This window comes from Cyanistes caeruleus, chromosome 5 (assembly GCF_971803275.1).
Source record: "Cyanistes caeruleus chromosome 5, bCyaCae1.hap1.1, whole genome shotgun sequence".
Lineage (NCBI taxonomy): Eukaryota > Metazoa > Chordata > Aves > Passeriformes > Paridae > Cyanistes > Cyanistes caeruleus.
Window position 1 is genome coordinate 49567158 of NC_141705.1, and position 25685 is coordinate 49592842.

The 25685-nt window shown below is 39.3% G+C and overlaps 1 protein-coding gene across 1 annotated transcript; it reads left to right on the forward strand.

Moving 5' to 3' along the window:
• The first annotated feature begins 1655 nt into the window (after positions 1-1655).
• On the forward strand, positions 1656-25397 carry EIF4E (eukaryotic translation initiation factor 4E). Its single transcript, XM_086888424.1, has 7 exons — positions 1656-1829; positions 10550-10656; positions 12279-12374; positions 13686-13749; positions 15651-15764; positions 18224-18363; positions 20252-25397. The coding sequence occupies exons 1-7, from the start codon at positions 1812-1814 to the stop codon at positions 20364-20366; spliced, it is 654 nt and encodes a 217-aa protein (XP_086744550.1). The 5' UTR covers positions 1656-1811; the 3' UTR covers positions 20367-25397.
• Positions 25398-25685: the final 288 nt, after the last annotated feature.

Consider the following 25685-nt stretch of genomic DNA (forward strand, 5'->3'; position numbering starts at 1 on the left):
GATCAATTAGAGCTCATAGCTACACACTCCTGACTTGGATGCTGCACTTTGCAGAATGAAGATGTTCCTAGCAGCTACCTAAATTCACACTGGAAACTGATAAATCCGTAAAGGATTACTGAAGATGAGATACTCAGCATTTCTTTACTTCAGCCCCTTCTTTTCTCCACTATAACTTCAAAAGGTGGGATTTTCTTGATACCTCTTTGGTCTCTATCTTAAAATTTCCATTTTAATTTGGAGATTATATCACTTGCAAGGCAGTCACATCACTTCTGAGCATCTTGTCTATTATGTGTGTTAGTGACTTGAAAAGATTACATTAGCTCATAATCCTCTCATTGCTACTGTAAGCTGTTGGATGACTTCTGATGTCATCTTTAGAGGCTTTTTGCCTCCAACACTCAACAAATCGAAGAAAAACATATCCCAAAACACAACACGTGCTTGCTTCCCATTTGTGTGGCAATGAGTTAGGCCATGTTCTGAACTCAACTATATTCATCTAGCTAATTAAACATTGTTAATAAGCATAGATGTTTTATAGAGGGCTTCGTGCCGTTCTCTCTGCCTTACATAAGAGAAATGAAATAGCCAAATGCTATATGACATTCAATACAATTTGGTGGTTAACACTTACAGTTCTCAGCAAAAATGACATTCAAGGCTGTAAAATGTAGGTCTGTACGCTTGGCTCATTGAGAATAAAAATACAAAGTTAAACATGGAAGAAGATGAAGAAAAGAGATTCTGGATGGATTATCTTTATTTATGTTGAGACTTAAAGGCAGGATTAAAACAGGCAGTCAAAGAATGTGCATGGCTGCCAAACAAGTAAAGTGGAATCTGAGGTCCATATGGTAGCATATTAGGCAAATAAATAGGAAGATTTATTAATTACTGTTTTGCATCAAGCCATCTATAAAGAATTACCAGAAACCAAATTTTACGAAATAGGCAAAATGAATGGTATGTCACTGGACAGAAAAAAAAAAATTAAAAAAAGAAAATTAAATTATACATAAAATGATAGAAGAAATATTTTCATTTTCAGTCTCTGTTTTGTCACTGGGATAAAGATATGCCCCAGTTCTTTTATTTTGAAAACTGTTACGGTATTTGTCTCATCAAGCAGTATTACAAAAGGTTAACAACTTAAATATATTTCTGTTCTGTTTTTCTTTACTGAACCCTTTGTCTTTGTTAATTACTAATCAAATCATAGCACTAAGATGAATCCCATGGCTGGGTTTACCTGGTTCAACAGGCTGCCCAGGGGAGTGGTGGCCTCACCACTCCTGACAGTGTTCAGAGAAATGTGTGGATGTGACGCGTACGGACGTGGTTTAGAGCTGGGTTAACAGCTGGACTCAAAGGTTCTTTTCCAACCTCAGTGACTCTGGTCCTGTTCCGGGGACAGGAGGCCACGGAGCGCTGTGTTCAAAGGACAAGGGACTACACCCCGCCTGTTCGGGGGACAGGAGGCCGCAGAGCGCTCGTTGCGGGCACTCACCGTGCCCCGTCCATTGCCTCTGCAGCCCGGTGCCCGCTCCGCGCGCTCAGCGCGGCCGCTGCCGCTCCCGCAGCGCCCGCCAGAGGGCGCTCCCTCGCCCCCGCCTCTTCCTGCCCGGGCGACAGCGGGAGGGGTTCCCGGCGGCCCCCGCGCTTGACGACTACATCTCCCGGCTGGCACCGCGCCCCAAACGGCCTCCGGGCGCACGTGATTACCGGGCGGCCAATCGCGTGCGGCCCGGGGCCTTTACCCGCCCCCGCCCCGCCCCGCGGTGCGTCCGCGATCCGAGCGCTCTAAGATGGCGGCGGTGGAGCCGGTGAGTGCCGTGTTCTCTTCTCCCGCCCGCCTTTCCCTTGCCTTCCTCTCACCGCATCCTTATCCTCTTCCTCCTCGTCGAGGCGCCGCTCCGCCGGCCGCGGCGGGCGAGAGCGTGGCGGGCGCCCGGGCGGGCGGGCAGGAGGCGACCGGCCGGGGAGGCCGGCGGGGAGCGCACGCTCGCAGGGGCCGGGGCGGGGGAGGGGGCGGCGGGCGCTGTAGCCGTGCCGGCACCGCCGCCCGGGCACGACGGCCGCGGCCGCGGCTCAGGTAGGGCCCGGCGGGAGCGTGGCCCGCGGTCCGGCGGCGCCCATTGTGTGGCGCCCCGCCCGCGGCCCCGGCGGCCGCCCGGGCCGCCCGGCGCATGTGGCGCGGTGGGGGTGGCCATGTTGGTTCCCGCCGTCGCGGCGAGCCGGGCAGCGAGGGGCGGCTCCTCCGGCAGCGAGGAAAGGCCGCATTCCCGACACGCTGTGCCCCGGAGGCCCCGGGGAGAGGCACCGCGGTGAGGGGGCGCGGGGTCGGTAAGTCACAGATGCGCTGCTGCGGCAGTCGCGGCCACAGCGCGGCTGGCGAGACTCGGCAAACGAAATCGTCTTTTCCAGGTTGTGTCATCTTTTATTCGAGGGTTGCTTTGATTTTCTTTTTCCTTCATACCTTGAATAATAATTCAGTGCTTTTTTTTTTTTCCAGGTGATAAATTATGTTCATGGTATTATGCTCGGTCTTACAAACGTAGCCCCAGCCTGCACTTCCATAATGAGCTGGAGCAGCTGGAAGTGATCCAAGTACAGTTGTTATTCTAATCCCACATGATTGTGTATCATGAGGACAGCAGAAGACTTTGTTAGGGTTTCAGGAAAACACAATTGAGGTCTTTTCGCTGCTGTACTTACCAGCTGTGAAAAAGTAGTCAGTGTGCTGTTTGGGGAGGCTTTGTAACATTTAGGCGAAGTGAAAAAAGTTAGAAAATCAGTGGTTTTAAATAAAGAGTAATTTTGCCCATTTGTGTAAGGGACACTGATTTTTTTTTTTTAATAGTTTTCTTCTTTGAACCAAACCCTGTATTTTTACCAATGAGTAAGTTTAATGTGGGTCAGTATTTATAAATTGCGTGGCAGCAGTTCTGTGCAGGAAGAGTGTCAGGTATTAAGAGTGCAAGACAGATCACCAGCAGCACCTTTCCCGTGTTCTTCAGCCAATGTTAAACACTTGTTTTCACATCCAAAAGCCAGTCTTCGAGTTGTTGCCCACATACCTGAAGATGAGGGCTTCCTTTCAGTGCAGTGCTTTGTGGTGACTGTAGAGCTTAGTAGGAATTGTGATAAGTAATTTGTAATATAGCCATTAGAAATTGAATGCTCTAAAGCCCTGGGCCTTGGGTCTTTCTTCGCTGTGCTGCTGACACAAAAACTGTCCTTGCAGCATTTTCGCCGTTAACTCCATCGGCAGGCACATTGAGGTGGATCTGGGCCTAATGTAGCAGAAAGTGGACAGTTGGTTTTGCCATGCTGCATCCCAGCAAGATTGATTTCCCAGATTTGGTTTACCGTGAGCAGTTGTGCGGAGCCCCTGAAAGCAGAAGATGGGCAACGCTCATGACAGTTTAAGTAATTAATGCAGTTGTTGAACGTTCTGCTGTAGCTGCAGTGTGTTTGCATTCAGGAGTCAGCTACCACCTGTGCTTGCTTATTTTCAAATGGAAGTAAATAGCAAGGCCTTTGTTTATTGGCCTACATCTCATCCTAAGCCTAAAGTTAGTCTAATTTTAGTTAGTCTCTGTAGTGACTGAGGTCAGAGCTGCACAGTGTTGCAGAAATACCCTGTGCTTTGCAGCTGAACAGTTTAATTGCATGTGTGGTTAGGGATTGCCTCTTGATCATAGGGAGGCCTTTTTGTTGCTCGCCTGCAAAATCTGGACCTGGGTTTGTAGAGCTGTCATCTGTAATGCTTTCCTGGTGGGAGACTGTGTCTTGGGAAATTAAAGTACAACTGAGTATGGCTTGGTTTTGGTTTTTTTTTATATAGGCTTCTACTAAGATCAGTGATGGTTTTAGTACTGTCATGGTTTCAAAAGTAGCATACATTGAAAGTCTTAAGAGTCTGGAAAAATGTTTCAGACTGTTAACAAATACAGGAACTTGAGTTTTGAGTTCTGTAGAGAGTCCCATATTAGTTGTCAAAGAAAGCAAGATCATTCTAAATAAATACAGACCAATTGCACAGGGGTTTATTTCTCCACTCTAGGGAAGACTTAAGCCTTTGCAACACTGACAGGTTAAATCTTTTTCTTGTGATGTCTATGTTTTTCTTTTAAAAATATTCTAGATTAATTTTTGAGACTATGCAGAAGTGTCACCTGTTAAAATGGTCATACAGTCTTTGAGGATTAAATATGATCAGATAACACCATGCAAAAGTCCACAAAGTTACCAACAAAACCAGTAGTAATGCTTTAGTAAACAGCTGTTTACCAAAGGTGACTTTAAAATGTAGCTGCATAAAGCCTGTAAGTTCTAGGTGCATATAAATCTAATCCCTCATCGTGCAGATTGGAAATGGCATCATGATTCTTTTATATTTTTGTTTAATGGCAGTTGTTATGAATGCAATCCTTGTAAATTCAATATAGGCTGAAAGGTATTTATTTTGTATTATTTGCAGACAGTTAGCATGTAAGTTGAATTCAACTTTAGACTTGCTCTTGTGGCTGAATATTTCTGCTGTAAAAGTCAGTGACCTGCTCTGTTTGAAGTCAGTATAGCACTGAGCTGCAGTATTGTGAGCACAGTTGCTTCCTCATTGCATTTTTCTGAAATGATACAGGATAGATGTATCTTTCATGCTGTTTAATGGAGGATATCTATCATAACCTTTTGAATGGTAAATAACATTTCTGAGTATGGAGCTTCCTCCAAGAGGAGCATGTTGCACATCTTGGACATTTTTTGAGATAAACACTTTCCTGAAAGCAATTTTGAATAATTACGTTTCACACAGCATATAAAATACCAAACTTATTTCAAAGAAATGCATAAAAATAGCACATGAAATCAAGCAGTGTTTAATTTACTGGTACTCCCTGCAGGTGTGGAGGTACATGGGAAACTTTTTGATGAGAAAATGTGTCACTTTTGGCAGCTTTGTAAAGATTAGTTTGAATTTTGAGGAGATAGCAGGGAGGATTAAATAAGGGATATTGGTAGAGTACCTGCATCATGAAAGAGAAATGCAGACTTTAAATGTGAATTAATGTGACCTTTTCCTCAGATAAATTGTCTTTCACTGTTGAAATATTTGATAGTCGAGGTTAAACTTGAGTTTAGAAACTGTTTATTTAGAAGCTATGAGCTTGCAGTAGTCCTCATTTCTTCTAGTTTAACACCTGTTCCTCTATAGGACATTGATGTTAGGAAGGTGTAAGTGTGTGATGTACAGATATAAGTGTGCTGAAACACGAATGTTAGCGGCCTTAAAGTGCCAGTTGTCCTTGATTCTGTATAATGGATGTAAGGCAGAGAAGTTTAAACTGTTTAAAAGTTGTTTGTTTTTTTTTTTAATAGAGATCCATTTCTCTTGTGCTCTGTGCTGTTCATCAGATAACCTGTGTATATGACCATACTTTGCAATCACTGGGAATACCAGTAGTACATCCAGTACTTTTAGTTTGGAGACCTCTCTCTTGACCATTCATACATGCTACATGAAATTCTTTTCTGAATATTGAATGTGTCTTAAATTTTCAGCAGATATAAAGTTCTATGCTTTGTTGAACCAGAGGCTCAGTATTTGCAAAATGTGGAGGTCTTTTGTGTATTAATGTTTGAGGAGACTAGAGGCTTTTTGTTCTTTGAATTACCTTAACTGTTATCTGTCAGCAGTTTTGAGAAGTTTTCTTGTCTGAGTGCTTTAGAAGTGACAGAATGTTAGATGTGGAAACTCATCCCATGGGGAGGTTTTGTGTTCCAGTAGCAAAGGCAGCAGCAGAGTGCAGACCAGGATAAGAGGTGTTAGCACAAGGGCAGCTTGCTTAGACTGCTACAAAAAGCACAAAGATACTGAGGTAGTTTGATACTCCTATTTGCTAATGTTAGTTAGAAGTTTGTGAGTTAAATGGTGAAAATGTGATGGGTATTTTCAAGTGTATTTTAACCCATTTTGCAGAAGTCAAGAGGGCTATAAATAGTTTTTTTATCTTTTAAATCTGAGGTGGTATTTCCTAGAAAACCTTTGACCACGGAGGAAGTATGTGACTTTTTTGCTTAGTCTTTTATTCCTGTTCTCCTGTACACGTGCTGCACTTCTGTTGTAATTTGAGGGGATGTCAGTTAAAATCAGGTTTCGTGTTTGTGGTCTAATAGTGATTGCCTTTCCAAAAATCCGTGGTGTTCTAAGTAATGATGAATGCAGATGGGATAGTTGCTCTCTGTTAGGCCTTGCTGTGTCACAAGTAGGAATACTTTCTTTGTCTGGAAACCTTCACACTTTTAAATTGGTAACAGGTGGCTGTTAGTACTTCTCTTCCAGTTGCTATTACATGTACTACATATGATTTTTACCACTGTAGATTCATTCCTCAGAGTTGTGTGTCAGATCACCATTTGGTTTGTTCTCTTACAGGATATAATCCTTGCTTGTGGGTGTGCTTTAATCTTTCTTTTTGTCCATTATGTTTTGAAATAAATAGTCCTTGAATTTTGTGCCTTGGAAATTACCCTGGCTGTAGTGTAGTAGCAGTTACCTGCAAGAGGTGTAAGGGCCAGCAGACAGTAGAAATGTTTTTCCCCAAGACATCAGGTAACTGGTACAAGCAGATTTATTCTTTTGGAAATCCCAAGCAAGAAGGTGAAAACTCTGGAATTAACTTATTTTGGTTTAATGCAAGAAGACTTGGGAAGCCTCTTCCACTAATTAATTCTCTTAGCCTTCTCCAAGAGCGCATAATAGTGCTGGGTTATGTCCTTTTGAGAAATAATTGTTGCACTCCAACTGGACTTGCTAAACAACTTCTTTAAACAGCTAATGGCATGAATGTGGTCTGGGCAGCACCTGAAAACCCTTGGTAAAACCTAGTCAAGCTGCTTGTTCTCATTAACAGACAAACCTGATGAAGCAGTTTTTACTGTAAAAGCTCTTTGCTTCCTGTCCTGGTGACATGCACACCTTTCTTTGATATGTTGATCATTATGTGCTGTGGAGATAGAGTAAATAACACCAATTAAATCTGCAAGTGTCAGAATCCAAGTAATTGCAGATATACAGCATTATTAAATGCTGAGTAGGCAAATGTTTCATGGACTTCCGCAAGCTGATTCCTACATCAGAAACCATGTGGGTAGTGAATAAATGTCACTTAATTATGTGCTGTCTTTTGTATGAGAAGGGATTGGCCATGTGAAGCTTTCCAGTTTATCTGGTAATGCTACCCTGTTTTATTACTTATATTTTAAAAGCAGCAAACTCAGTGGTTATTTAGTATGAAGTCAATTTTAGGTTAAAGAATACATTACTTATGAGCAATGGTAAAGTATTACAAAGTATTTTAAATAAAGTAGTCCAGAAACTACTGGTGGAGTCAGTCTGACTTTGGTTAATAATGTTGCAACTGCAGGTTTCAAGCTGTGAATTGCTAAAAGGTGGACAGTAACATAAATCCATGTGGTATTTATAGAACAGAATTCTATGCAATTTCTTGGATACCAGGACTTTATAGACTAATTAATGAACTTACATAGTTTCTATTTGACTAATAATGAAAATGCTTTGGTATACAAGCATTTCATTTTGGTACTCAGCAAGATAAAGGTAAGATGAAAGGTAATAGGGGCGGATAATGATTAACCAGCCAAAAATTAAAATGGTTCTTTTTCTGTTTTCCTTGATGGATGTGGAAAATAGAAGGAAGTGAAAATAAGCTGCTTTAGGCTTCTCTGAGACCAGCCAGAAAGAATGTTTTTTAATAATAAGTTCTACTTCCAACTTTATACCTGGTGTGTAGACCTGTAGCTATCCTTGATGGAGCAGCCTGGTGCTGAAAAAGTCTCTTCTGGTGGCATAGTTTTGAGGGGAGTGGCACAGTCCTGGGTCAGGGTCAAAGCCAGACCTTGGAGTTAAGCTGTCATTTGCTATTTTGGACAGGAGCTTGAATAATGGTTAGTCTGAGTTTCATGAATGCCATGTAGCTTTCAGAATATCTAAAGGGACTTTATATTGTGGTGGCTTAAGCAAAATGCTTGTGCTGAGTCAGATGTCTTCTGTTTGTCCAAAAATAGAATTTCATGTAGTTGTGTGAAGGATGATCATCAGTGTACCAGGCAGGTGTTGAGGTTTATTGCATTTTTCTTTTTGTCTGTATGTGCTGCCTTAATATTTTCTAATGTTGTCTTTTGTTAGAAGTTATGAAACAGTTTAGCCCTGCATGTGATCAGTAACTTTTATTGATTCTTCCATTTTATGTAGTTGTGATAATTCTGGAAGAGTGACCAGGGAGACTTTGGGATTAGCTCTTTGTGTGATGAAAGCTAGTTGCTGAGCAAACATTAGATTCTCAGCTGAAATTGTTTTTGGAAGTTACACTGCATCTGCATTCAGCAAGAGTGAATCTGTTTGATGTTAAAATTCCTAGTGCAATAGCATTTATAAATCAGTTGTGAATATTAGGTGCCACAACTGTAGAGTATTGTGACTGAAAGCACAATCCCAAAACCTAGTGCTGTTCCAGAATATCAGCAGATTTTTTTCTTGTAGGGTTATTGTGTTTGCACATGAAACTTTTCTGAATTTTCTAGTTAGAAGCCCCTGAAGGACCCACACATAAGTTTTAGTTATCTATACTTGTTTCTTTGTAATGTAGTACAGATAACTTGAAGAGGGAAGTATTAAAGCGCTTCCATGGTGAATTCTATAGCTTTTCTGCACTGTCTTGAATTGTTCAGTGGGATGATTTTGTGTGATTAAAGATGAATGATAGCAAAAATAAGTGGGGGTAATGCTAGAAATTCTATTCTAGGTAGAATTTGAAAAACTTCCTAAGCTTTTTTGAAGGTCTGCTTATCTTTTTATAGTATTACACTGGAGAAGATGTGACAGATCGTTCAACACTGCTTCTGTGGGTTTGTTAGTGATGATCCCTTTGGGGAATCTCAGAAAGCATTTAGTTTTATTAAGAGGAAGGGAATTGTGCTATTGTACTGTGTAAATCAAAGCACTGGCCAAGTGCTCTTGTTAGATCTTGGCATTTCAGTCTCTTTGCTGTGAGTGCAGGTGCATGTGAGTGTTCTGACATATCATGAGGTGTTTTTCTAGGTGGGCTGTTAAGCTAAGGCATATTTATTTTCAACCATAAAGGAGTAACTTGTCTGATGTAAACTATAACATGCTAAATATATTGATAATGAAAAGAAAATTCCTGTTAAGACAGATCTTTAGGTGTTATCCAGAAGAGTTTGCCAGCTGGGTCTGTGAAGATTGAACAGTGTTGTCACTTCAAATCCATTCCACTTTAACGGCTTTGGTGTGATAAATTTATGTGGAAACCTGAAGTAGACTGTTCCATTAATTAAATTCTTAACATTACTTAATTTACTCCTATGTTAATTTGTTCTGTTAAAACCAGAAAATTTAAATTAATTTTTAAATGCTACTCTTATATTGCCACATTTGGAAACATCTAGTTTTTGGGTCTGCTGTAGTTAGCTTTTGTTTATATTACTGAAGTACTTTTTTGTTCAAGGGGACAACTGTATAGGCATTTTTATGTTAGCTCTTGGGAAGGAGCTACAGTCCTCATTCCATGTTTCTGTAATATTCTAGCATGGATCGCAGATGAGGGAGGGATGGTGGTAACTGGCAGGGACACTTGGCCTCACAATAAAGCTTTGTATTCTCTGGATTGAAGGAAAGGCATTAGAATTTCAAAGCTGACACAGTGACTTCTTGAACTGAATGACAAGCCTGAGAGTGTCAGGCTGAGAGTGGGGTTTGCATGCAAAGAGAATATAATTTACTACTTTATTTTAAAGTATATTTAACATTTCTAGAGCTGTCTCTAGAAAGTTGAAAAAAATAACTCTTGAAATCAATCTAATACATACTAAACCTGTAAGTACATTTATTTCAGTAGGAAATTTGAGAAATGATGTGTTTAAATTCTGCTGTTTAGTTCATGATGATGTTGCAAATAAAAAGATAACTACGCACTTGCTTGGCTTCTAGTTGCTTGCAGTAGCTGATTTTAGACTGAGAATTTTAGTTTTATCTTCTACTTGTATTAATAGATTTTTTTCTGAATAACAGGGCCTGTACACCTGTTTTAAATGATGCTCTGTTAGAAGCTGATAAAAATTTTCATTCTGAAATCACTACTCTGAATTTTAGATATGCATATTCTAGATAACATAGATGGTATATTTCTGAAATAGCACTCAAAACTGTTTCAGAATTAGACAAGGATGTACAGTAAATAATTTTTGAAACAAATTGCATAGGAAGTAAATCACTAAACAGCAGAATGCAAATTCCTGCAGTTAGTGTTTATCGTAAGACCTGTTCAGATGCTGAAGAATAAAGGGATACAAATTGTGCTTCTTTTTTGTGATTTGGGCCCCTAATCAAGATAAATTATAGGAACTCTTAGCTTCATCCTTTCTAAAGTAACTTCAGAGAACTTAATTACCTCAATAAAAATTGAGAAGGAATGTATTAATAACACCTTTCTTCAAACAGGAAACCACTCCCAACCCCCAACCTGCAGAGGAGGAGAAAACCGAGCCAGCGCCTAGTCAGGAGGTTGCCAGCCCTGAACAGTATATTAAACATCCACTACAAAACAGGTAAATGGTACAAGAAAGGTGATTGTAGTTTTGCCCAGGGTAGAAAGATGCCTGTGGCTTTGCAGTTCTTGTTGACCTTACACTCTATAGTAGTGTTTTGGGAATTCTCCGGGTTTTTTTTGAAGATTTTTGCAGTGAGGTTCCAGAGAAAGGAGAAATCTGATCCAAATGTTAATATTCATAGCGTTCTTCGGATAGTGCAGTTACAGAAGCTGAAAATCTTTGCAAGTTTTCAGAATCCAGCCAGGTACTTTGAAAGAGCATGGCTTTGCTTTTAGCTGGAGGCAGGCAGAGCTTTTGTTGCTTTTGTCTGATGTATTTTAAGAGGCTGACAATGAGGTGAGGCTGTTGCCCACTAGAACTGGAAAATCTTGCATTCTGCCTTTTACTTGGGTAAATTAAGGTGCCAATGGTAAAATCTTGTAGTTAAAATTGTATTTCAAAGTTAGTGAAAACTTCAAGCCCTCTTACAGCTTCAAAAAGACCAGCTTGGAAATAATTTTCTCCAAGTAAGCTGATGAGTTACTTGGAGTGCTCAGTACTTAATGTTGGCAGGTACCTTTTACCAAGTGATACCTTACTCTTTTCCAAGTTTAGAGCAAATGTGGAAGACAGTGCTTCCCTGCAGTGCTATGCTACATGTATCCCATTTCCCTTGTTGTCTTTCAGCTTCCATTCTCCTCTTTCCTCTTAACACCTTGATTAAATTGATGCTGATGCTTCTTTACAAGTGGCAGTGAGGCTATTACTGGAAAGGAGTAAACTTTTAATAAGTTTGAAATGTCAGGAAGGGTCTCAAAACAATAGATTGACACATAGTGACTTAAAGCTCTCTGCTGAGAGAAGATAAATTTAGTCTAGTGCTAACCTGAGTTGTTTCAACACTACTGAAATTATCAGAATGGGAAAAAAACCCAACTGTTTGATTAAATGCTTCATTAGGTATCCTCTTCCAGCACTTTAAATTGCTGCAATGATGGTTTTTAGATTCTGAAAGAGCATCTTTGTGTGAAAGGTTCACTTTTGTCTTGGTATTTGTGCTCAGCAGAGATGATTTTTTTTTCCAAAGTAGTCTTGTCTTTATATATGCTAATTTTAAAACTTGAAACAATCAGTTTGTGTGGATTTGAGGTGGTTGCCATTAGTAAGCTTAATGGGCTTGCATTTTAAGATTTATGCTTTCCTAGTATGTGAGTGCTTGGGAAGCTTTCATGTCATACATAGCTTTGTAGTGTTATAACTTGCTTATGTAACCTTTACAAGGAAATTACTGGCCAGGGAGCCCTGTTGGAATAGTTGGTGTTGTTTTAGACCATAGTCATTTGTTTGTGGTAGGGATTGCAGTTTAGCAGTCACAGCAAGGAGAGGTTTAGAGTCCAAAAGGAATTCCAAAGCTATTTATAATATTTACCTAATGGATTGATAAAGTCTGCCATGATTCTTGTGATGAAAGTACAAACATTGCTGGTCTGTAAAGAATTGATCACGCAGCTTATTGATGAAAACTGATCTCCATGCTCATAATATATTAAGGTTTTCAATTAGTTTGAATATAACAATAGAAATAATTACATTTTTAATATAATTTAATATCTAGATATTTTTATTTTGTTCCCCTTTAGATGGGCACTCTGGTTTTTTAAAAATGACAAGAGCAAAACTTGGCAAGCAAATCTTCGTCTTATCTCAAAGTTTGATACTGTTGAAGATTTTTGGGCGTAAGTAAAGATTTTTCAATCTGTACAGTAATTCTGGGATGTGTTGGCAAAGCTTGTGTCCAAGTCAAAAAAACTATAAAGTACTCCATTACCTGAAAATTCTTGTGTGTAATATGAAATATTTGCACAACTGAAGGTGAAGTCTGTTGAAGAAAATGTGAATGGAGAAATTCTTCATCCTCTAAATGCACACTGTCTTGCTGAAACGCTAAAACGGTGCTTATATTCATGTGTACAGGACAGACATGTAGAACGTCCAATTTGTGCAGTAGCTATCTCATAGTAATATGAACCTGTTAATACTGGTGGCCAACTGATTGCCAATTTGATGGCCCCACATTTTCCTGCTTGATTAAATTGACTGCTGGTCCGTGTCGCACGTTCAAGATTGCCTGAATCTGGAGCACAGTACTTGAGATTCATGCAGATTAATGGCATCTTTGAAAACATTCATTAGAGGTTACAGAAGAAATGATCTTCATTCTAAGGTAAACTTAAGAGGCAAACTGCTGAATTTGTAACTGGTGTTAAAAATTCCTCTGTGTGATTTCTCATTGTTCGAACATCACAGTAATCAGTTTTCTTTTTGATGCTGAACTATGTCTCGAGATTAGTTGGTCTTGGTCTACAGGTGGTGTTGTAGTGTGTGCAGGCCTCTTCCTGAAGTCTGACCCTAACAGTGCAGGGGTGAAAAAAGGTATCCATCTCCTTGTTTGAGGAGGAGACACTGTGTACTCCTTTGATTGTTTTTCTGAATTGTGCAGTTGTAAATTTAATTCTGAATATATATTTTGTCGTCTACTGTGTGTTTTTGTCTTTTGAGTCCTTAATTTGAATTATCAGGCCTACAGCATTCATACCTAGAGTACTATATCAAATAGCAAGGTTGAACCTTTCTTCTAAAAAGCATTCTCACCAGTGAGAGTAGCCCTAGAAATAAGAACAGTTATCCTTATTCCATGAATGTATAGAATACACATGGACAGAGAACCTGTTGCCATGAAAGCTCAGTCAGTGAGTTATGTTTCTAATAATTTCGAACTTTAGAACTAGGTTTGAAAGAAGTGTTTGTGATGACCTTAAAAACAATTGTGGGGTTCCTATTCCATTCTGCTGCTTTAAGCCTAGGACATCTTAATACTGATACTTTTATGTTGTTAAAAAAATACTTAAGAAATAGGATTACTTCTGAAATAACTTTATTGCCCCTTAATTTCTGGGCTTTGTTTGGTCATATGTCTTAAATTATTTAAGAATACTTTACCTTAAAACAATGCTTAGTTTCTAATCCTGCTTTTTTCCCTCCAACAGTTTATACAACCATATCCAGCTCTCTAGTAATTTAATGCCTGGTTGTGACTACTCGCTCTTTAAGGTAGGCTTGCTAATGTTTTTTCTTTAGTTAAGGACGTTGATGGATGGTTTCCTGACTAAGCAAGACACTGTCCAAATATTTCGCTTAGGAACACGGTTGAGAATGTCATAAAGGTGTTAATTTTTTTGAGGCAGTCCCAGACATTTGCTGTCTGAAAATGAGGTTGTCACTGCTTCTGAAATTGCAATCACTTGCTTTGACACACATCACAGATGGTAGTTTTTAATCTGTAACTGTATTAGTCTTTGTTATGTGTTTGAGATGTTCGTGCAAACAATTAAGTGTAAATTTTTCTAATATGAAAGGTTTTCCAGCTCTGTCACTTGATGTGAAATGAGTTAAAATGTCTGTGGGGGGCAGCAATGTTGCCCAGTATTCCTTATGGGTACTAGTAGCCAGATACACATTACTCATATTAATTTTTATACTACCAGTTAAATGCTGTGTTACTTAAGCATGAAATAGAAAAGTGCACCCAACATGGACAATTAGAACATGCTAAGGAAGTGTCCAGATGAGTGAATAGGAAATGCTGATGGCAAAGTGTACATGAAATCTTGCCTCAGCTGGGGTGGAGATCTGAACTGGGGCTCTAAGTTAAATCCTAAGTTCTCTGTAGTGCTTCTATCATGCAGCTTCCTTTCTGGATTCTAACACCTAAATAGTCCCTGAAGTGGTGGTGCCTGGTTCGTCCTTTGATCACAGAATGCAGCCAAAGGCTGGGGTTCCTCAGCAGACTGTGTGCACTGTTTGTAGACCTAGCAGCTTAGTGAAGAGGTGCTGCTGCTTGGGTTTGGGAAGGATAACGGTATTCTAGGTGATTGAGAAACCTTAGCAGAATTTTAAGAAGCTGCAGGCTCTTCAGGGATTAGGATATCTATGGATAATGCTTTCATTTTTTGCATGAATCCTTAATTTGTGTTTTAAGTACATGTATCTGTTCTGTGTTTGCTTGTCATCAAGCAGTAATACTTACATAATTTCATGGAATAGGTATAGAATTGGCAACTGTTTCAGGCTTCTGGGCAGTATCTTACTACTGTCCTTTAGTTGTGACCTCTTAAGAGGTCCTCTTAAAGGTGATGAATTAGTTTAAGCTCTGCAGCTGCTAGTGAGGGTGTTATATTTAAAGTGAGATGACACCACTCCATCCTGCATGTTGAACAGTTAGTTTTCAGCCATAAGTTCTGTAGTGCAATTCTTAGTGGACAGTTCTTAAGAGAATTCCTCTGTCTAGACAATTACTGACTTTTTTAATGACTTTCTGAAGTGCACCATAGCTGGTTCATATGGGAGTAATAGCTGGCTGCTTTGCTGTATCAGCGCATGCAGAATCCTTTTATTCAGTACAGGGCCACTGGCAAAATGTGAATCAAATCATGCTTTGAAAGGGTATCTTGATTATTTTTTTTTTTCCTCCCCAACGATGAAAATCCTCTTATTTTCACCTTGTGTGGGAAGAAGTCATAGAGAGACTGCTGAAGGTGTCTGTTTCAGTGAAATAATCTGTATGCATAAGTGAAGCGCTTGGCTGATACTGCACTGAGTGCAAGACATAAAATAAGGACTCCAGATCAAATTAGCAGCTACATTCTGGTTTCATGCAGGGCAAAGCAGGTGGTTGTCTTTGCCTGTTGCCTCAGATGTTTTTTTTTTAATGTAATATATAGCTTAGATTTTGCCTGGACTGTGGTGCTTCTGTAGAACTAAAAATTCATCAGAGTGTGCACTTGTTGTTTTGGAAATTTGATATTGTTGTGAGACAGTATTTCTGGACATTATTGTATGTATCTTAAACTGTACATTTCTTAACTTACTGTTCCAGTTATCACTGGCCTTTTGGTGTCTCTTTAGGAAAAATAGAATTGGAGTCTGATTTAACTTGTGGCCTTTCTTTGCAGGATGGGATTGAACCCATGTGGGAAGATGAAAAAAACAAGCGAGGAGGCCGATGGCTAATTACACTAAACAAGCAGCAGAGACGAAGTGACCTTGATCGCTTCTGGCTAGAGACAGTAAGCACCAGTGGCAGCTGAGGAGTCTTATGTCTGTGTGAAAATATATTTAACTGATTTGATATTTGTGTGCTACACTATACTAACTTCTTGGCAGCAGAGTATCTGTAGGGTTTTAGTGACAGGCTGTATTTGAAACATGTTTCTTCAATAGTGATCCTTCATGTTGGGTGTATTCTGTCTAATATTTGGTTCTAGCAGGCACAACAGGGAGAGTTCTGCAGGACAGATTAAGCTTTTCCCATGTAATGTATAGAACATTACTGTTGAACTACTGTGAAAATAAGAATTGTCTTAATGGCATCTTGCTGATTCAATTAATAAAACAATTTGTTTTACAAATACTTTTTGAAAAAGTGAATAGTTTTCAGGTTTTGGCTTTGTTGAACAAGGCAGTTTCAGATTTATTTTTTTCTTTCTATATTTATCTTAAATGCTGGGATAGGCAATAACAGTGCATTCATCCTGTATATACACACACCATAAAAATACTTTCTTTTTCCATTGCTGTTATCTCTTTGGAATAGAATTGAATGATATTTATATTTGTAGTGTGGATTGCAGTAAATGTATCACAGAAAAATGTGTTGTCTAGGAACTGACTCAGAATAGCCTAAGACAGTCTAGTGCGATCTAGGATTTAGGGACATGGATTGCAGACAGGACAATGCACAGCAGTCTTGGCAAATCTCTCATCTTTTGTCCTTGCTTTTGTGAGAGGCAGGGAGTATTTCACCCCTGTGAAAGGGAGAAATGGCCTTCAGAATCAAAGCAGAGGTCAAAATGTCAGAACTTTCAGGATCTTTGTAGTTGCTGTAGTTGTGAAGAGAGCATTACAGTACTGGGCACTGTGACTGCACATGGGCAAATTAACATCCTGCTGCATGTACCTGGGCTAATGCATGTGTGAGTCCTGACTGCTAATAGCCATGACATATGGCTTGGAGCCATAGATAGGCTGTGTAAACTGAAGGCTAGAGGGCTCTGCTTTTTGCTTAGCAGTGAGCAGTGGCACAGAGCCTAAATACCCAGGTGACTGTGATATGTGCCCTAAAACAACCCTGTCATTTCTAATTCCAGTAATTATATGCAACCAATTTTTTGCAATAGAAATCAAAGCGTTTCAAACTCCCCTTTGGAACAAATTTTTATTATAATGATCTTAACTGTAAACTAAACTTCATTTGAGAGGACTTTTTTCCCCTGTTGTGCAACATTCATGAAAAACATACCTGAGTAGTGTTTATTGAGCATGGTAGTCATCTTGTACGTGAGCTAAGACAGTTGATCGATACTTTGCATGTTTGTGTGTGGTTTCATCTTAGCCATTTGTGGCTTGAATTACTCAGTGTGTGCAGCCTGCAGTTGGGTGTAACATTTAAAGCATGTCTAGTTACACCCAATTTATTCATTAGCAAGCTTTGTCTTTTTTGTATTTCCTTGAGTCAGCCAGACCTTGTGGGTCTGATGGGTACTGGAAGACCTGTTTTGTTCGAAAAGTTGCAAACATGTTGAATCTCCAAATGTTATAAGTGGTACCAGAAAACTGATGTGACAGCAGTGTATTTAATGTCCTTTGGAAGGAAACAAGTGTCCATTCACAGATTCAGTGTGCAGATTTTTTTTTTTTTAATTCAGAATAATGTAGGCAAGTGTGTCTCAAGCACAGGAAACCATTAGTTTTGAATATCAGGATTGCTTGTTTTACAAGTTGCAAGCTGCAGATTTTAAATACCACTTTCAGAGTTAGCATGTTGCACAGGACTGTGACCCTGTTCAGTCTGATGTCCCTAGCCAATTCCAAGCTTCACTGCTAGAAACCTGGGAGGAAGATTCTTGTGTTACTTGTGCACCTGCATTGGTGCATTGTATTAAACCCTGTTCAGGATCATTGATGCCTACTTTAGTTTATGGAATGCTGAAGCTTCCAGTGTTGATAGGAAGTAACATTTCATTGGATAGCACTTATCTTCTGGCTGCAGTCAGATTTACCTCTGAATTGATAGGCTTCAGCATTGAGGTTAAACCTTACATACTTGATGTTGTGCAAATAGTCCTTAACAGGTTCTTCCTAGATGATGGATGGAAACATCACAAATTTCAGATTGGTCCATCTGTGTTAAGTGTACTATAGAAAGGAGAATACACTGCTTTATTTTCTTGTTTTGGATTTGGAGGATGGGGTGGAAGGCAGCACTGTGGAAATGATCAGCTGTGTCAGAACTTGCAGCAGGTGGCAGAGGAGGAGGAATGGAAAATTGAGACTAGAGGGAAGATGCCCTGCTAGAGTATGTTCACTTGTAATATTTGGATCTTCAAGAAGACACTGCAATAAATAGAAAATGATTGTTGGATGGCAAGTGGCTGTAGGCAGTAAAATGTGTTCCTCAGTCCTTGTGTATGCTGAGTGCTTGTCTACAGCACAGGATTCTGACTCTGAACTGCTTTCTCTTTCACAGCTGCTGTGCCTTATTGGGGAGTCATTCGATGACTACAGTGATGATGTGTGTGGTGCTGTTGTTAATGTTAGAACTAAGGGTGATAAAATAGCAATATGGACAACTGAATGTGAAAACAGGGATGCTGTTACGCATATAGGGTAAGTAATGTGATCAGTGCCTCGGCTGTATGAAGTGTAACCATGCATGTAAAGCCAGCTGGCTAGGCAGAGGAGGTATTTCAGACAAGTGGAGCCTGTGCAGAGCTGTATCCCAAGCTTAAATAATTGTACCAAATTGTGTTCAGTTCTTCATTTCTAAACTACAGTGAAGGTAGTGCAGCAGTGCAGAGTAGTTACTAACACATGCCCATACACAAATCTTGGCAAAAATTCTCATTTCATAATGAGGCGTTGTAATTAACAACTGTAGGTAATGTGCAATCTGTTCCAGCCTGCCAGTTGGTAAAGGTGGGTGTCAGTAAGAGTAGAGCATTGATAAGATATTTTTTTTTCCCCCCAGTAAAGTAATGCTTACAAATAAGTTAGGAAAGGAAAGGTGCTGCAAGTCTTAAGCACAGAAGGATGTACTTAAATTTGGGGAAAAAAAATAAAAAGAAAAAAGCTGTAGTGATGTGCTGTGAAACTCTACAGGTGTTTTCCTACATTTTGCCTCTAAGTACAGATAAAGCAATGCTGAGATTCACGGGTTATTTGACCTATGTAATAGCGTGCTCTAGTCATTAAGTAAGCAACAGTATTTATTTCAGATTATGAGACTGTGCTATGGAAAATGCATGTTCTGCTCTAGTGTGTAGCCGGTATTACTAATTACACAGCAACTATTTACACAGTTATGTGATTACAATTACTGATTACACAAGTATTTATTGGAGTCTATAGTACTGATGCTTCGGAATAATGTGCTGTTCAATTTGTCACTGTAGGCCATTTGTCTTATGAAAACCAATGAAAACATTTATCTTCCTGACTTAATGCATCCGTCTTAATCCAAACTTGAACTGTCAGGCATAGCAGCTTACTTTTTTCACTACCTGATGGCTCTTTTGACATGTGTTTTTTGGGGCTTTAAGAATCTGTGTCTGCCTTCTACTAACAATTTTATTATATAGTCATGTTCTTGGGCTTCAATGGTAAGTGTTTAATAATAAATGAGCAAAACTATGGTATTCATCTTCTGCTACCAGAATATTCCAATAAACCTAGTAGGCATCAGACAGCATTTTAGAATGGTATTTACCATTAACTAAGGAGTTGACTCCTTTAGAGTACTGTAAAAAAGTTCAGATTTTGGCAAACTGACACAAGGACCAAGGTAAGTTATCTTGCCCATGGGCTTCCATATTACCTTCACTTCAGACAGGAGTGGCCATTAGTGACTTGCATCTCTGTGCTAAGGAGTATTCTGTGTGTGTCTCTCTAAGGCAGGTACTGCTGCTTCTTTCTCTTAAGACATAAGAGCCAAGCTGTTTATTCTTAAAGCTTCTGTTGGGTAAGGTGCCTGTGATAAGGTCTGTGGGGATCTGCTTTCTCTCAGTAGTTAAAGGAAAGACAGCAACTCTCTGCAGCCATGATGTGTAGAGTGGTTAAAACTGTCTGTTCCAGAGAATGTTTTCTTTGGTTCAGATGACTTTATCATCTCAGTAGTTCTGGAATCATGAACCAGGAGTTCTTCATAGCTGTTTTGTTTCTGTATGTGGAAATACAGCTTTCTGGTATTAATAATGCTCACATGAATGCAGTGTCGAGTCCCTGCATTTTGCATTTTAGTTCTGTTAATTATTTTTTTCAATAACTAATCCTATTATATGTGGTAATTTAAAAAAAATTTAAGTAGGTTTTAGATGCAATACACTAGAAAAATCATATTTCAAGTCCTTTATTCCTGTATGAGAAATTGTTTCTAAATAGGCAACTCTTTTTTTTTTCTCTTTTTTTATGGTGTCCACCATAAAAGCAGGTGTCCTGATACTAATTCCTTCCTAAAGGACTTTGCATAAACTGTTGTTTTATTTCTTTTCCTCTCCAGGAGAGTATACAAGGAAAGATTAGGACTTCCTCCAAAGATAGTGATTGGTTATCAGTCCCATGCAGACACAGCTACTAAGAGCGGCTCCACCACTAAAAATAGGTTTGTTGTTTAAGACGACACCTTCTGAGTATTCTTTCATAGGAGACTGCGTCAAGCAATCGAGATTGGGAGCTGAACCAAAGCCTCTTCAAAAGCAGAGTGGACTACATTTAAATTTGATTTCCATCTAAATGTTGTTAAGATTTGTGAGAAGTCTCATTCGCCTTTGTCTTGTACTTCTGTGTTCAATTTTTCTATTTTGGCTGAAGTAACCATTACCAATTGGAATTTTAGTACACTTCACCCCCTGCCCCAAAATCCTTAAGTGTGTTTCTGGCCCACTCTGGAATAGCTTGGTAGAAACATTACTATTGCAAAAAAATAATTTGTTATCCACAGTATTCAGAAAAAAAAGTTGCATTTCTGTACCTGCAGAAAATTACTCAGTTTTACATTTGCATTGTATGCAGTAAGATTTTGCTGGTTTGGAAAAGGAGTATGGTGCATACAGTTTTCTAGCAATTTTTTTATACAGCATCATCTTTGCTGTAACCTCTGCTGATGGCTGCTAGATTAATTTATTTGTTTTCCCTATTTGATAACATTAGTGATATTTTGATTTCAGTTGTTTTTGCTCATGTAACATTTGGTGAAGAATCTGGGAATATGACAAAGGTGGAATAAACATGAATTTTGTGCATTCTTTGGTAATTTTTTGGTTTTTTGTAACATCAAAGCTTTGCTACAGATTTATGCATTTCAGTCAAATCAGTGATCTTTTTGTGTGATTTCCTGAACATAAATGTGGATTTTTTTTTTAATGTAACACCATAATTTACATTCCTTACTAGAAATAGTATGTCTGTTTTTGTATCTTATGCTGTATTTTAACACTTTGTATTACTTAGGTTATTTTGCTTTGGTTAAAATGGCTCAAGTAGAAAAGCGGTCCCATTCATACTAAGACAGTGTACAAAACTGTAAATAAAATGTGTACAGTGAATTGTCTTTTAGACAACTAGATTTGTCCTTTTATTTCTCCATCTATACAGCAAGTATTTGTACCTCTTGTGACAAGGCAGTCTCTACTGTGGCTTCTATTGTAGTGTCTTCCGAGAAAGATAAAGTCTGGAGCTATAGTCTGTTGAAACTTTTAATAAACCTACTAGATAGCACCCTAAATCAAAGTGGAATTACATCAGTGTGGCTACTGTTCTTTTTAGTGGTTGGTCTAACTGATCATGGTTTGTGTTGTTTCTCTTTTGACTCCTGTTTTATGCCCAACCAAGAATTTCAAGGGTACACAGAAAGCTGTTTAGTTTCAGGTAGGAGCTACAGTAGAAGTGCTTTAGCGAGTGATTCTGCTCTAAGGGTATAATGCATAAAGTATAAGTAGAGCATACCAGAGACATGACTACAAATAAAAGTATGAGTATCTAGATAGCTTGCTATTATATATGTCTGACTAATTGAAGCTTTGTTTCATTGTTTGAAAGTTACACCAGGAGGAGCTGTTAGTTTACTTGGAAGTTCACAGGGTGAAGGAGATTTCCAGTGTTGAGTTCACTTATTTTGAGTAAAATATGAGAGGCTTTTTCTTTCCACCTCTTAGAGCACGCAGCAAAATCAGTGCTTGATTGCTGACTTCTTTTTTTTTTTTTTTTTTTTTTCCCCCAAGTGTGTGATGTACTTAAAGATCTTGCCAGGGCTGTGGAAACTTTCTTCAGTTAAGTGCTCAAGGCAAGTGCCTATTGGGGTTTTCATCTTTGTGATAACTTATTAAAGCAAGTTTAGTTGCTGGCAGTGAAGCTTTAGTTGAATCTGCCTGATGAAGTCACTGAAGTGTCTGTGTGCTGAAATAGACTTGAACACTTTTCTTGCACATTTGATCAGAAATGTGTCATAAGGAGCATATCAGACTATGCCAAAAATGTCTGGATCATTACTGTGACTGTTTAATAGAAACACTTAGAGTAGACATCCCTATCTAAAGATACTATGCCTTCAGTATTGGTCATTAACCAGGATAGCTGGTGAATGTGGAGAGAGCTGTCAAGGCTGTTTGTGTGCTGGTTTCTGTGGATTCTCATGTAACTGGTTTCAGCAGGTGTGCAGAGCAAGTCAGGTTTGTGTAATAGGTCCATTGATAGTAGAATATAGCAGTTCATGCCTATTTCCCAGCTTCAGCTAATCATCAGTAATGCTTGCTTGCATGGGAATGTGAAGATGAACCAGCCTCCCAGCTTGTGACTGCGTGTGTCTAGTTTGGGAGCAGGGTGGCCAGGCTCCCTCAGAGGAGTGTCACTGGAAGCAGTGGTAGTGCTGCCCTTTTTAAAGAGCATTGACATTAACCTGAGTGCTGTTGTGAGAACTACATAGTATTGGCTTTGTTCATTTCACTACAAGACTGACCAGAGTATTGTTTAGGGTAGCAGCATTTTGTTCATATAGAAAAGCGATAGATGGGTTTTTTTGGAATGGTCTCAGCTTTTTGAGCCTGAACCTATTGAAGCAGCCAGCTAACTTGTACTGCAGTGTGGAAACTGCAGGCAGGTTGATTTGAGGCTCTTTGCTGCTCACATAACAGTTGCAGTATTTCTAGAGGACTTGAGAGGAAAATAGCTGGCATGGTTGCTTTATCAAACATACAGCCTATGCCTTTAATTCATTTTTAGAGGAAGCAAATGACCACAAACCTTGTTTTCTCCAGCTTGCAAATCACTTTGTGCTGCATACTAATCTTCTTCTGATTATAATGGTGTAGTTTGTATTTGTGTGCTAAGGGAGAAAGCGGAGAGCTCTCCATTCTGTGTATTAAAATAACAGCCACAGGCTCAGGAGAGGACAAAGTAGTAAATGTTGAAGTATATTGATGCAGGATGTTCAGTGTCATTAAACTCCCACCTAAAGCGGTGGTTGTTATCAATGCATGGTTTTAGTAAGCCTGGGAAGACTACAGAGTAAATGTCTATGGGGTTATGTCATACAAAGCCAGCAGAGCAAGGAAAGACAGCAGAAATTGCTGTGCTAGAAGAGGTATAAGAATGTGTGAAAATACAGCCTGTGAAGATGGGGCAACATGAGGAATATGTGTGAATTGTCAGGTTCTGGGTGTAATGTTGGGCTGTGCAATGCTTTTCATTGTCACTTCTGTTTGTCCTGCTGTGCTGTCAATGTCTTGTGTATCAAGTTGTCTCTAGCTCAGGAAACTTAACTTTAATGTTACCCAAACTCTGGAAACTTGGAGTAGTGGCTTTTAGCCAAGCCTGGAGTGAGCTCAAAGCTTCCATCCTACCTAATGGAATCCTTTCTTACTAAATTGCTTAGGAAAAGTACTCTGGACTTCACTCTGGGACTCTTACTAAATGCAAAAAAACAAAACAAACCCTAAAACATTGGATTTTAGTCCCTGAAAGTGACATGAATCTTCCCTTTGATAATGTGACCTTGCATGTTTCCAAGAAGCTTTATTTTTGAGCTTGGCCTGATGGTTTTAAAACTAGTTTTAAGAACATCCTGCACTCAAGTACTCTACTAGACAGGCTTGATGGTTAAAACCATAGAGCTTTCAGGCTGCCTGGCACTTAACTTTTAGATGACTTTGCTCTCTTAAAAACAGTCTGTGGTTTCTGCAAAATTGTTTTGTGAATAAGTTTTACTTAGGTCTCAAAATATTTTTTTTTAATGCAGAATTTGTGCCTTTTCCCATTGGGCAAAAAAACAGGCAAATGGAAAATACATGACCAGGAAGGAAATAGGTATAACTATTGCATTTTGATACATTTTATACCTGTCCATCTAAATTCTTTGGAGGGCAGAAGTGCAGAGTGCATTAGTGTAAGCAGTGTGGAACCAGTCCTATGGAAGGCACCTACTGCACCTCTGCATCATCACTTCAGAGCTCCAGGAGCTGTTCAATCCCAAAGGCTTGCCATTTTTGATCTCTTTGTGGGACACCCATTCACTGCAGCTGCTTGAACAGATTTTCTGTCTTTTAGCTCTTGGAAGTTTTGTATTCTGACAGAATTTGTTTTCAGGTGTCTGGCTCTGGCACTGTAGCAAAGCCTTTAATAAGCACTTAAATTCCTTCCCCTGTGATAAAAACCATGGTCACTCTTCCTCTTGTCTGGTGGCTGCCTGGCACTTTCCCAAAAGACTATGGGATTCCCTTCTAGCCTTTCTGTTTTGTAATAGAGCAGGTTCTGATGTCTGGAGCTACGTGTGAATTACGGCTGTGCACATGATAGTTGTTATGCTTCCCAGCATTAACTTATTTTGTGTGATGCCTTAAATGTAAAAACATCCTAGCTGAAGTCTGCCTGTTGGTATCAGTTTGCCTGCTAACCAAACATAACTCAGATTTTTTTTTAAAATTTTATTCCCTGCTAGTACTGAGCGTGTGACAAGCTTAGCTGTGAATTTGTGGGGTTTATGACTGCGTGGGGTTTATGACTGCCTATGCTTTTCTTGTCTCCGTTTTTCTAAGTCCTGATGCTTTTCAAGCCTTACTAAAACATGTTTATTAATAAAGGGAAAAATTACACTGAGTCTAGTCACTGCTTTTTTAGTCACTGTGATACCGTGGATAATTCCAGGTGTTGCTAAACCCAGATAAAGACAGTGTGTGACTTCTTTGGCATAATAATCTGCTTATGGGATTTAATTTTTTTATCTCTAGCCATGTAAGTATGATAATAGTGAAAATGATACTTGAAAGTGTGTGTGAATATATCGTATATAAAGCAAAAATGACTCATCTATTTTTTCAAAGTAGAAAACTGTTTTGTTATTTCTAAAAGGTTTCTTTGACTTTCTGTAATGAATAATTGGATTTTGCTTACAATAGGTAGTTTAGATCAATCTTTTTTCCTATGTTGTGCCTACTATTGTTATCAAAGAGTTGGAGCCAACCTCATAGGTAAGGTTTGGCATTCTTTGAAGTAAAGCTAGTTTTTGAGCCTTATCTTCCTCCGTATGTACAGGGTAGTTTATCCCAGTGCATCTCGCCCTGAGCCGTACAACTACGCAGAAAATATAACGGGAAATTGGAAGGTACTACTTTATTTCTGTAGTTTGAATGAAAATAAAGTTTCTGAGGAACTAATGTCTCAGCTTCTTGACTCTGTATGGGACGTAGAGAAATGCAGATCAAACATAAATGAGTATGGAACTACTTTGAAACCTGTGTTGGCTCTTCAGTTTGGAGCTTGTGTCGCTGGGGCTCCTGCAGCTCACCCGCACATCAGCCTTCTTCTGAACAGCACTGGTGTAACGCAATTGCAAAATGACTGCTCTTTCCTTGTTTACCAGAGTTTCTCCAGTAGGAAGGAGTAGTCTAAATGTGATGTAGTGGACCAACCAGCAGGAAAGTGCAGCTGAACCCTTAAAGGGA